We start from the raw sequence: 13,356 nt of genomic DNA on the forward strand, positions 1-13,356 counted from the left end.
GACTATTTTCTACCATTTATTCAACATGTCCATTTTGTACATTTTTTACACAACAAAACCTACACAAGGATTTCAGTCACACATCCAAGGTCAGCGTTAGATTAGTTTGAAAAGGAAAAAACCCAAAACCTCACATGCAGGCCAGAGCCCTTCATCCTAGGCACCTCAATAGCTAAAATCTAGGTGATCAAAAGCATTGGGCTCTGCTCCAGTCATGAAGATTTTTAAAGCAGCAGCTGTCACAACACACAGCTGCAGTAGTAAGAAAGAAAATCACCTTTGTCATTACTAATTACTTCACACAGCTGTGGCTATCAGATTCAGTATTAAATAAGAAACTTTTAAAAGTTAAGCCATACACACTCTAAAATAGAGTCATAAACCTTTGTCATGTACTATTAGAAACAACTACTTTAATAGTGCAGTAGTGCTAGTAAAGCCACAATACCAAAAAAAACCAAACCAAAAAAACCCCACCCCACCATGTAATTAAGAATGAGCTTAGTAAGTAACATTTACTGGAGGTATTTCATTTAAAAAAATGTAATATGGTAACTAAATAATCAGTATCTTTGCATACAGTTTCCCATAATAATTGCTTTTCTTATAACAATGCCTTTTGTGGAAATATACTTAGGAAAAGTGTTGCTCCATTTCAGGAAGAACTCTAAAGAAATACTAATTATTTATAGAGCAAGTAAGTCACTGATTCTCAATGAGGGTGCCATCACAAGCTTTGAAGGGTGCTGCTGGGAGACGGGAGATAGAACTGAGATAAGCTTGAGGAGGTAAGTGTAAGCTCTTCCCTTCCAGCCATTCCTCCTACCCCAACACATTGCAGCCCAGGCTCTTCTGGTAGCTGCTCCTCCTTTCCCAGCCCCTCTTCAAGGAAGGAAGCACTGTAAAAAATAAATTAGTTCTTGAAATGGAATGCCACTCAGTTCACAAAAGTTATGGAGGAGTGCCTCAACTCTAAGAAGGACGAAAAGCACTGGAGCAAGCAGTCATAAAGCAAAGATATCAAAGGTATGGCCTGACCCATGAAGCAGTTTCATTTGGTCAACAGGGCTCCAAGAGGGGCTGGGAATTGGAGGACCATGAGGTGCTGCTGAATTTCCAAGTACAGAGGCTCACTGGGGATGTGTGTGGGCAGTGAGGGAGTAGGGCAGGGGGTAAGCAAAGGCTGTATTAACACCTATGCTGCTGCTGCTCACCCCAAACCACCACTGACTCTGTCCAGAACTAACCCACAAGGAGCAAAGTAATTCAAGTCCAGACCTAGCCTGGGAGGAGGCCAACAGTTTGATACCAACAGCATGGGGAAGTGGCAACAGCCACGGGAACGCATGCTGGACACCAAGGCTAGGGACAGACATTACACACAAACCAGATTAAGTGATCAGAAACTGGTTTAAACCTGCAGCAGAACAGATGTTCAGTGCAGATAAACCAGTCTGAAAACAGCTGAAGCCAGTCTGAGATAAACCTGGTTGAATGTAATAAATATCAGACTTAACCGATTTGGATGAAACCAGTGTATGTAATGTCTGTCCCAGACCCCTTCCTGGTTTAAGTTAAATCAGAGTCCCACAGCATCCCAGCTGCTTTGCAACTCTGGGCAGGGCTCTGCTCTCTGCTCCAGCCCAGTAGGGCTGGCCCTGCCCCTCTGCTCCCTGGCTGGAGCTCTGGCAGAGACTGCAGGCACAGTAGCATCTGCCTGGATTCCTCCTACTCACACCCCACTCCACTACCTGCTCAAGCAAGGATTCCTCCTGCCCCTCTGCCTTGCACAGACACCTCTCAGCATTAGCTAGCATACTACATACTGGCCACAGTCTGTGCTGTGGGAGACAGGACAAAGGCAGACAGGACAGTGTTGGCTTAGGGCTTTTTGGAGCTAATTAACAGGTAGTTGGTAAAGTCCCCCTGTTACTTCCTTGGAAAAAGTTGTTTAAGAGCTTGAACTAATACGAGAAGCTTTTGTTTTGTTTGATGGGCTGATAAATGTTAACAACTCCAGGTTTAACTCCCTGCTGTGTAACTCAATGCTCTGTTATCAACAGCTGGGGATGGGGGAAACCCCTCCCTAATCAAAGCGTCCTGCCTGGCCATGCCCCTCATCAGCTCAGCACTGCAGAGGGGAAGGGAAGGGGAGGGTTGCTCTAGCTCCCCCTCAGCTTCTAGCCTGAGCCACCGCAGGCACATGCCTCCATTTTTCAGTCCAGAGGGGATGTCTGTGTGGTTACCAACCGGCTCAGCCTAGGCAGGTGAAACTAACCTGCAAAGATTGAATCAATTCAGGATCAGGGTTTTTGAACATCTGGCCCTAGCCCAAGGGCATTTATACACATACAACTGCCTGCTCTGACACGCAGGAGATCCATTACGTCGGAGCAGATTAGATTAATTGAGCCTTCTCCACATGCAAGCTGATGGGCTCTCAGTGTGTTTTAGTTTAAAAGCATTCTGCAGCCATTTTCTCACCACTGACGCGCATCTCACCATTTATATAAAATGTATGTGCCATAGCGCCGGGCACTTTTAAAAGCGCCAAGTGCTGCAGCACAAACATGTGTACAATGCCCCACATGCCCAGCCAAGCAAGGAGAAAGTGGCAGTGGAGTGGGCTCCTGTCCCAATCTATGGGGCTTCAGCTCCTGGCTGCCTTCTACCTACTCCAGCCACTTGCTGGGAAGCTGTGCATACTGGCTGGGGTTGGGGCTGGGGTGATGCTGCCAGTGAGTATGAGATGGATGAGGCTGGAAGTGCCCATGGCAGGATGGGGTGGGGCTTGGTCCAATGAGGAGTGGTACAGGGGCAGCTGCAGGCCGGATACAAATCAACTGGCAGGCCAGATGCAGCCTGTGGGCTGCATTTTGCCTATCCCTGCCCTAAGCCCAAACAATCCTAAAAGAACAGATGTAAAATTCATGCTATCTTAATTATGAAAATTTTAGATAATATCTATAGGGATTTTTAAAATGTGTTGGGTTTTAATTTTCCTTTTCCTATAAGCCTGCTACAACTGGATCCAAGATAATGAAGGCACATGTAGGCATTAGGACACAAAAGACATTCCCAAATAAAGGTATTTAGAACTCCAAAATTTAAGTACATAAAATGTGACATTTTAAGAGCACATGACTGTGCAAGGATTGAGCCATACTGTCTATTTCCTGAAACTCCAGGGGCACAACATATATGAAAAGATAGTTAACCAGCTCTCTACAGATTCCACTTGAAAGTCGAAAAGGAAAAGTGCAGCTTCGCTTGTACAAGTAGAGCATGTGTCCAGGAAAAGCAGTTTGACAGGAGTATCCTTCTGCACATCCCAACAATACATAACTTCTAGAATGATACCCTCCTCATCCCCCTCATGGGATGAGAATTTTACCACATGTAACTGATACCAACTTCTATGCTGCCAGAAGCTATACTGGTAATGATCAGGAGGAAAGTGTTCAGGATGGCTCAAAACCACCCACAACCCATCAAGAATGAGGAAAACATGCACTGATTGCAGGAAAAGATTAAATCTTTTATCGTAAACAAGAGGTGATCTGCATTACTCACAAATGTCTGTTCACGGTCTTAGTCATTACATTTCTACTGCTGGTCTCCTGGTAGAATTATGAAGCATACAAGGGTTCTGCCAGTGTCAATCTGGGAGATCTCCCTTGTGAGAGGGTTTCTCTCAAGAGGGAACATTTGCATGCTACCTTCCTGGCCTGGTCCTGGTTCGGGAGGAGTCTGGAGCAGGGAAGCCAAGCCTCCTACCCATTTCCTTGGCCAGGATCTCCAGTCAAAAAAGCTAGGGGCAGAGCAGAGAAGCTGTTTCTTGACCCCTCCCCAATCCACCCCTTTAAGTCCTTCTCTGGTGGAGGGAAGAGAACGTGGCTGCAGGCTGAATGGCTGTACACACTCTCTCAGAAAGATTTCTACCAGAGTAAATCTCTCAAATTTCTACCAGTAAAATGAACAAAGTTGCTACACATCCTGCCATATCTTGATTCACTATACCCCTACACAGCCAAATCACTCCAACACCCCAAAATTTGATTAATGAAGACACATTCATTAAAGTGATTTTGTTTTTAAAGATACAAAAACTAAATCCCCCTGGTGGAAGCAAACAAATATGTCTACTTATTAGCGAAGTAAGTGTAAGCAGGTTGGTGCCACGCAGGCAGGCTTTGCTCCCTTACGAGTCCTTCGGAAGTAGGCTCCCAGAGCCAGTCCTCATAACACAAAACAGTATTCCTTGGTCCAGACAAATAAATGAATACAGCAGGCCTTTAGACTTTCTCCACGTGGCAGGAGAGGTTACTCTAACTTTGGTTCCCTCCTAGCGGTGAATTTTGCTGAGTTTCAGTCTGTTCCTTACCTGCAAACTGTTCCTTCCCCCAGCAAAACCTCTTTGGGCTTCTAACTGCCAGCTAATCACCCACAGGTCCGCTCCTACCCCAGGGCTGTCTGCCACTCATAAGACTACACCACTCTGTTATACTAAGCTAATCACATTAACAGTCCACTGCATGTAACTTACCAGTGAGAGCACAAAATTGAGAAGGGCTGTCCCACTATGAAAGAGGATAGTCACCAACATTGTTACTGTGGTAAACAGCAGGCTCACATTGCGACTCATTACTATCCACAGAGACTCCAAGATCTAGAAAAGAAAAGAAACAGATACCTGAATTCACTACTTGAAGCTGAATGACCTAAAATACAGAGAAGCTTAGAAAGTGATCCCTTTCTGCAAGGATTCTTCTTTCCACCAGGAAAAAAAAAATGCTTTAGAGAAGAACATTTTGTTTTGTGTAACTCTTAAACTTTTCAATTAAGCCAAATGAGCATGTTCATTTTGGCAGCCAAAGTTCCCAATTTCCATCCAAAAATGTTCCAATATAAGTTCTTTAACCAACTCTAATAAAACAGGAGAGCACAAATGGGAAAGAACACTGGAACCTGAAATAGGAAACTTAGAAATGAATCTTGACCTGTCTCCTAAGTCAGAAGTGTTCATTCTTCAGTACAGTCAGTTCCCCCCAAATTCAAGCCAGCAGCTTGTCTGGCAGGTAGAAATATAAACCTGTGTTAAAAACATTTTTTTTTAGTGTTTTCATCTACTGAAATAGTTTCCCTCCCCTGCACCCCAACCCTATAGAGGAAGATGAAGGAAAGGATATAAAAAATGAGGAGGCAGCAGATGTAAATTAAAACAGGAAGAAAAGACCTGTATGACTATGATGCTCTTGTAGACCAATGTGATTTTGGAGCAGAATGTAACCACCTTATTGCAGAGAAAAAGGTTAGAACCAGGTAAAAGGCAAACTAATTAATAATTTTGGGGAAAAAACAAATTTAAAATCTCAGTAAAATTAACTAACACGAATATGACAGTTTCAGCATTAACACTTATCAAATCTACTTAAACATAAAATTTAGCTGAGCAACGTGTCATTCCTAATGCTTATAAAAATAACATGAGATTATTCGTGCCCTCTTTCTGTCCCAGTTGGATTGCACCAATACATTATACTGAGGTAATAGGCTTTTAGTACTGAGCAAACTCCAACTAGTATAGAATGCTGCAGCATCTCCAGAGTAACCCTAGCTACCAGAAACACATCACACTTTTTCTGGCTTCCCACAGAATAAAGAATCCAATTCATGGTATTAGTCCTTATGTTCAAGGTGCTTAAGGGCCTCAACACATGTTGTTTAAATAAAGGTGGGGAACAAGACTGTGGTTGATATACAACTTTGGTACCCTTTTATTATAAAAGTAAGACCTCATCTGCACAGGGGATAGAACTTTATTAGGTTTGGCTCAAGACTGAAATACATTTCCTGCAAAAAAACAGAACCATCACAAACCTCACGGCTTTCTGCTCCAAGTACAAAATGGATTTCTGTGACTTTACCCTCTATAACAAAGCAAGGTGTGTATATCTAGATAGAATTTTATTAAAAATGAAACAAAACAAACTCAACCCACATACTCCTGCACATACTTCTTCCCCACAGGGGAAGAATGAAAGAACAGACGTGTGATGGTTGTTAGTCATATTGCTTAATGCACTTCTGGGAAGTGCTCAAGTACCTCATTAGTGTGCATGGTATTAAAACCTATAAAGGAACAGGAGTGTATGAATGTGTTCCATAAAATTAAAATAAGGAATGCATGTCAGAATCATATTCCAAACATTATTAAAGGTATTTACTATGCAGAATAATTCTCTCTCCCCACACTTCAACTAGCAAACCAAACCAATAAGTATCTATTTTGGAGTAATAAATCCCTGGAATTAGTTATTTAATGGGAATTCAACCCTGCAACTATTTTACAAATGGCTTAACAGTTCTGATCTTTAATACAATATAAAAGAACTATGTAAAATTCAAAAAATTCTTTGCAAGAATTTGTACCAATTCTCCTATCCCACATTGGTTTCTCTCTTTCCTATTATTATGGTTCAGACAGTCACAAAAACAAACTTCATTTAACATTACCCAACATCTAAAAATGACTGATTATTGCAAAATATAGATAAGTAAATTGTTTCATATAAAAATACTTATGTTTTTTCTTTTATAAGTAGGTGTTTCACATTGTTTCTAGTTTAGTTGTGAATGTTCCATACAGATTAATAAAATATTTATGAAGACAAGAAAATCAGAGACAAAAACAGAGCCATTAAAAAAGTAACTTCTTGCAAGAGACTTGCTTCATCCTCTTTACAGTTTAGAAATTATGGAAACAGAATTAAAAGCTTTATAGTAGAAGTCTTTATAATAGACTTGTATATAAATATATATTCACAAAAATAAAGGAGAACCTAGATGTTTATCACTGATATAAACATAAAACAACTGACCCTGGCAGGGAGGTGGGAAGAGAGAGAGAGAGACACTACAAAATAAATCTGTGCTACTCTTGCAAGTGCTTGTTTTGGGCCATTACAACCAAATTTCTCAGAACTACAGAAGTCTCCCTCCTTCAGGAAAGACCTGGGCCACATATAGACATTTGGCTCCCACTGAGAGAACTGCCACTCTTCCAGCAGAAACCAAGAGTGTACATATGTTTCAGCATTTTCTCCTGGAGCAAAAGTAGAGCATCTGAGAGAAAAACTGCTCGACTCCAATCAGGTGAAAGATACTCCCGGGAACAGGAGTGTAGCTGCAGGGAAAGCCTCCTTTGCTTTCCAGAGCCTGAAGTAACCTCGTCTGGCAAGGGCACAGGTACTTATTCCCCTCCTGTAGGCTGGGAGGAGAGTGAAGAAGCAGCAGCCAGCTGCTCCCCACCAGGTCCTCATACACAGGTGTCCCTGGTGTGAGAAGCAGGCAGGGGACTTTGCTGTCCTGGTCTGTGTACTCAGTTCCCAGACACTGGGAGCAGTGGTGCAAGCAACCTGCCTGCTTCTCACTTTGGAGCCCCTGGCATAAAGAAGAGGGCAGGCATCTTAATTTCGCTGCTCTGTCTGCTTGGCTTCCGAGCCCTGGGAGTCCCTGGAATGAGGAGCAAGCAGCTCCATCTGCTCAGCTCCTAGGCACCAGGAGCCAAGTGGGGGTAGCAGTACTGTGAGTCCCATACCACCTTCTTAATCCATAGTGAGAAGTGGGAAAGGGGTCTTTGCCTTGATCCTCCCCATGCCTTCTCCAGACCACAAGCACCCTGGGTTGTGGGAAAGTGTGAGGAGCAGGAGAGAGAGGGCAGTTACTTGCAAAGTGACCACCTGCACCACTCTTTTTCCCAGACTCATTTCTAGAGGTGGAATTTTTTTCCACAGCTATAAATGCAAGACTGCATGCAGCCCAGAGATCAAAACAAAGACCTCCCCATTCTGGAAGGTGTAGACTTGGGGATCAGAAGATAGTACTGAAAATGCAACTGCCTATCCAGAATATTATATAGGAAGGCCATGGAAATGGCCTGGGATCTGGTAGAATGGACCTGCATTTGGGACTATAGTTCCACTTTGGTGGGCTCAGATCATATCCAATATTTAGCCAGACAGTTTATGGGCTGAGATTACTGTATCATTCAATCTCCCTGCTAAGGATAAAGAGCCATGAAGATTTCTGAAAGGTCTGGTTCTATGTGCATAATAAGTCAAAGCTTTTTGACATCTAGGAAATATGGAAAAGCACTCAAGGAGGGGGGAAAAAGACACCTCCCCGCCTCAAAAGGTTATCTGCTGGTCCAGATGGAAATCACCTTAATGTAAGAAAACGCTATGATAAGGTCCTTTGGAAATCTTAAGACTATTGGGTGGTAGAACATATGCCATTGTTCACTAAGTGAATACAACACTGAAAAGGCTGCCATGCACACTTCAATGGAAGTGATATAGAGGTTAGCATGCTTAAACTCTATCAGATAGTCCAGAATGAGTGGCAAAATAGGACAAATTAAGGTTAATGCTTTTTGCCTGACTCCAAGAGAAACAGGACAAGTGGTAACATTGTGAGAACTCTTACTTAGAGAGTAACAGGAAGTTCTTACCAGAACTGTCCTAGGAATGTATCGGATAGAAGCTTGGGCTGAGGTTTCTCCTGAATCACAAAGATAGGCATTTCTTGTTGATGCTGTTCGGAAAAAGAGCTACCAGTGGGCAACCCAAATTTGCAAAAATAGATCTGAAATCCTTAATCTCCTATTCATGATATAGGGGTACAACTCTGCTGAGGCAATAAGCAGAGTGGGTAGGGGAGCTCTTGTTTGGGACTTCTCTGGTCTGAGTACCCCCTGAAACCAGCCTAGAGTAGAGATGACTACCTCCAACTTCAGGACCCTGGCCTTTCATTTTTCAACTTTCCCTTGTTTTCCACAGCTTTGATTCCAGGTGTTACCTTCCAATTCTACTTTTTAGAGAGGGACTTTGCCTCTTGCTGGGGAGAAGTGCAACACAAAAATCACAGGCAGAAAAACAACAGTTCCTTTTCATTAAAAACATTTATTGTGGCAAAGGCTGCCCAGCCAAAGTTTCTGTCTCCCTCTGAAGGGTTAAAGCAGGCCCCCTACTATCTCCAATTCAGCTCATATAGCTTGAGCCCTCCAAAGTTACTTAGCTACTCTCTCCCCAGTATATAACGCCATAAGCCCCAAAAGGGAGTCAGTGAGTCTCTTTTCAGACTGTTTTGGATCACCACCCTCTTTCCTTGCTCCTCTGACCTTTGTCATGGCTTCTTATCAGTCTCCTCACTTTGGTGCCTCTGGTACATCTTCCCCAAAGGATGAATACTAAAGCCCACCTTTAGTTCCACACAGCTATTCAAGTCCTGTTGATTCTGAAGATCCTTCTAGTCTTGTCCCACACGTGGGCAGCTCTGGCATTTAGCAGGGACCCTTATTAACCCCTTTTTCTCTGTGTATTAGCTTTACAGGGAAGCAACATAAGGACATTGAACAGAGATGCAACAATAAAACGAACAGTGCACCACACCACATGCTTCCAGCTTTGTAGGCCTTTAGGATAAGGAATGTCACCAGGTCACAGAAATGCAAAAGGTTACAGGCCTAAGAACAGACAGAAGGGATCCAATTTTTGTTGCTGGGCATTTTTCAACCAACAGAATAAACCTGCTTAACACTGCAAAGATATCCCACAGGAGGTAAGTGGATAATGTTGCAGAGTCCAGGGTAGCTCCAATGAACTTTAGTTTCTCCAGAATCCTATCTTTTTTGTTGCCCAAGTACAGGGCAAAGACACACTGAAGAAAAAAAGCCCACCTCCAAAATAACAGACATACTAGACCAGGGGTGGGCAAAATGCAGCCCGCCAAGCCATTCTATCCGGCCCATGGGGCACCTAAAAAATTTAGAAAATTAATATTTATCTGCCCCTAGCTGCCTGTCATACGGTCCTTGATGGTTTGCCAAAACTCAGTAAGCGTCCCTCCATCCAAATGATTGCCAGCCCCTGTACTAGACAAATAAAACACTCAGTCCAAAGAAGCGAATAAAAGGTTCTCATCACCTGAAAAAAGACTTAAATCCTAAATATACCTAAAAATACCACTGTATGTGATGGTAATTCAGCATCTTGGACATTTATACACATACCTTTTTGCCCTGCGACGCATTGGAAATTCGCCGCTTTGGAGCAGACTCGATTAAATGAGTCTGCTCTGCATGCAAACTGATACGAACTGCGCTGCACCATATGCCATTGTAGAAGCCGTGAAATGTGTGTCAGAGCACAGAAAATGGTGGCAGTGCACTTTTGAACTAAAACACCTGTGTGTTTTAGTTCAAAAGCATGCCGCCACCATTTTCTCAGAAGTCATGTGCAGTTTGCCACTTACACAACTGCAAATGACGCAGTGCCAGGTGCTTTTCAAAGTGCCCAGTGCTGTGGTGCTTGCATGTATAAAAATGCCCAATGGTTTTAAGATACTAAACATTTTTAATTATGTTCAAGTTTCAACATCCTAGCAGTGCACACCAACCAACTTTGCATTGATTTTCATTTGAAACAGAGAGAGCGATATTTGTGTAACGGATCTCATGAGCAAGAGCCAAGGGAATACTACCCAGAAAGGATATAAAATCATAATTTACAACTTCACACTATACTCAGCAGTTTACAGTAGATCATAAAGGACATGAGTGTGTAGAGAAAAGGGACAGGTGTTTCCCTTAGCAAAAGATAAAAGAGCAAGTTCATGGATACAAACAGGAAAACTGTCTCTATTGTGAGCTTCTCTTTTTCTTATTTCTAAAGTAAAATATAAAGAAAATAAAACACTTGATATTGCTGGAAGTTGTATGGTAGTTCCATTAAAAATGTATTTTCAGATTTCAGTCCTTAAAAATATTTATCCTCTTCATGAAATTCTCTGCTATTCCCATCTTTTTATATTATAGCAGCATAGTCATCACAATGGTATCAGAGCACCTTCCGGAAATGCATTAAGACACCTGTTGCATGCAAATCCTTCTCCAATCTCTTTTGCAGAAATTGCATAGTAATTTAAATGTGCTCATGCATTTTTATTAATTTGACTTATATTTGCACAAGTCTTTTCAAGATAAACAAAATTTCTGTATAGAGTAAAAAAAATATTCAAAGTAATAAAGATTTTTCTCAAATTACTTCATCCTGTTCCAGTATTCTTAGTGTGTCACAACTGCAAGATCTTTAGAAGTGGTTTAGAGTAAAAAGAATAAACACATGATAAATTCATGCTTACCAGCCCATGGCAAAAATGCCTTGGGGAACACTAGTTTAAATCGCATCCACAAGAAATGCTGGGCTGAAGGTAAGATAAATAAATTATTTTCCAAGACAACAGATAAACATTAACCTAAAAATGTTCTTTTTCTATTTTACAATGACAGTTCATATCAATGACTTAAACTGCCTAAACTAATAAAGAAGTTCTGTATATTAAGCATCTCTGACCTAATAGACCACTTGAGAGTAATTCAGTTTGAATTGATTTTAAAGCTATTTTTTCCAAGAGGTGAGAAACGTCCAGGGCATTAATTCAAGAACCCATACAGTGTAAAATATTAATTTCATTCTTCATAGAACTTTTATAAAGAAGGAATAAGCTCCTTTCAGTACAATGAATAGTAACGTGGAAAAAGAGAGGCTGAAGAACCACTCTCCTACAACCTTGATACTGATAGATACTTCTGATAGACTGAAACTGTGAACAAAAAATAGTTATTTTGGGTCAAATATTATCAGTGTTAGTTTTATTAGAATTCCATTAATTCTGCATTTGCCAAGTCAGAATTTTCCAAATGAACTACAGAAGTATTTAAATTTTTGACTTTACCCTTGATTTGTTTTCAGCTTCTGAAAACAAAAATTGAGGTCTGTTTTATTATAGCTTCTTAGTTTTCCCCTTGCGGATAGGCAACTTAAAAGTGATAAAATATAGGTCAAATAGGAAGTGTAATGATCAAATAAGACAAGAATAAAACTGTGCCACAGAAATAGAGTGATATGAATTGAAGGAAAATTGACTAAAGCAAATAAGTTTTTGACAAGTACCAAGTCTTGCACAAATAGATGGATAAACAGATATTCATAGCATTAACTTCAAGAAAAGGAGAAACCAATGGTTTACGGAAGCTTAATTTGAAACTAAGTTGCAGAATAGAATAATCTTGCAACAGCGGCACCCCTTGGGCAGAAGTGGCTTGAAGGCTGGACAAGTTGTATTCTTATGGATGTTGAAATGGGACGGTGTTTAGTGATCATAACCCATTACGTTTTTAGATTTGCTGAGAAATACAGAACTGGATTGATGCTTAAAAAATATTAGTTAAAACATTAATTTTGTCTCAATAACAGTAGAACCTTACATACATTCTTAAGTATGTTTTTATTCTTAAAGTGTGATAAGCAAGTAGTACTTAAGATCAATTTAAAAGGAGAATATTTTGCAAGAATTGAGTTGGTAAGATACATACCGATAGAAATGTCTCAATGTTGTCATGAACAAAGGAAGCAATATCTTGCCAGTCCAAAATGTCACCCAGCCAGCTGTTCTGACGATTAACGTGCAACTTGTGCCCTTTGTGTCTTCCAGAATATGTTACATTCTAAAAAAAGATGTAAGCAATGCATTTAAGTTAAATAGGTATAAAACAATACTTACAAGTTGAATGTTAGCAATTTACAGAAATGAGAAAACCAAAGACTTTCATGTGGCAGACTAGTTCCTGTGGGTGGACCTACAATTTTGAAAAAGCTAAAAACAGTTTGCAAGGCTGTGAAATAGAAGTGGGGAGGCCAAAATCAGTCAGCAGGCTCTACAGCAGGGGCAGGCAAATATTTTGGGCCACTTACCCAGTTTTGGCGAGCTGTCAAGGGCCGCATGGGTAGCCCCGCCCCTTGACAGGCGCCCAGCCCCCTAGTTACTATGTTGTGATGAAGTCCTGCCCCCTAACACCTGACCTTTGCCACCAGAAGTCCCTCCCCTTGCCCCTGGAAGTATTCTTTTCAGCAAGGGGTTTTACCATTTCAGAACCAGATTTCTAAAAATATTTTTGTCCTGTTTTACATGCATTTGTGTAGTGTACATAGAAATGATTGTATATAATAGCTTAAAATGAAGTCTTACCTCTTGTATATTGTGGGATGAGGTGGGTATAGGTTTGTGGTGGGCTCTGGGTATGTGGGGTATGGGTGTGCCTATGAGAGGTGGACAAGTGTGGGGGTGTGGGGTGAGGAGCATGTGAGAGTGTGTGGAGATGTGGGGTATGGAGTTTGTGGGGGACTGTGTGGGGGAGGATGGCTGAAAGTATGAGGCGGTATGAATGTGGGGGTCTGCATGTATAGCAGTGTGGGGGGGGTGTGGGGGCATGTGTATGGGGGGGGGCTTGTGGGG

The 13,356-nt window shown here is 41.5% G+C and overlaps 1 protein-coding gene across 1 annotated transcript in view; it reads right to left on the reverse strand.

Moving 5' to 3' along the window:
• TMEM245 (transmembrane protein 245) overlaps nucleotides 1-13,356 on the reverse strand; it is a gene marked incomplete at its 5' end in the record, with an annotated part of 132,644 nt that overhangs the window by 47,394 nt on the left and 71,894 nt on the right. Inside the window, 2 exons of the mRNA XM_025212024.1 lie at nucleotides 4,547-4,669; nucleotides 12,437-12,568. Coding sequence (XP_025067809.1) covers nucleotides 4,547-4,669; nucleotides 12,437-12,568 — 255 coding nt within the window. The remainder of the gene's footprint in view (nucleotides 1-4,546; nucleotides 4,670-12,436; nucleotides 12,569-13,356) is intronic.

Source organism: Alligator sinensis, unplaced genomic scaffold, assembly GCF_000455745.1.
Source record: "Alligator sinensis unplaced genomic scaffold, ASM45574v1 scaffold1140_1, whole genome shotgun sequence".
NCBI lineage: Eukaryota > Metazoa > Chordata > Crocodylia > Alligatoridae > Alligator > Alligator sinensis.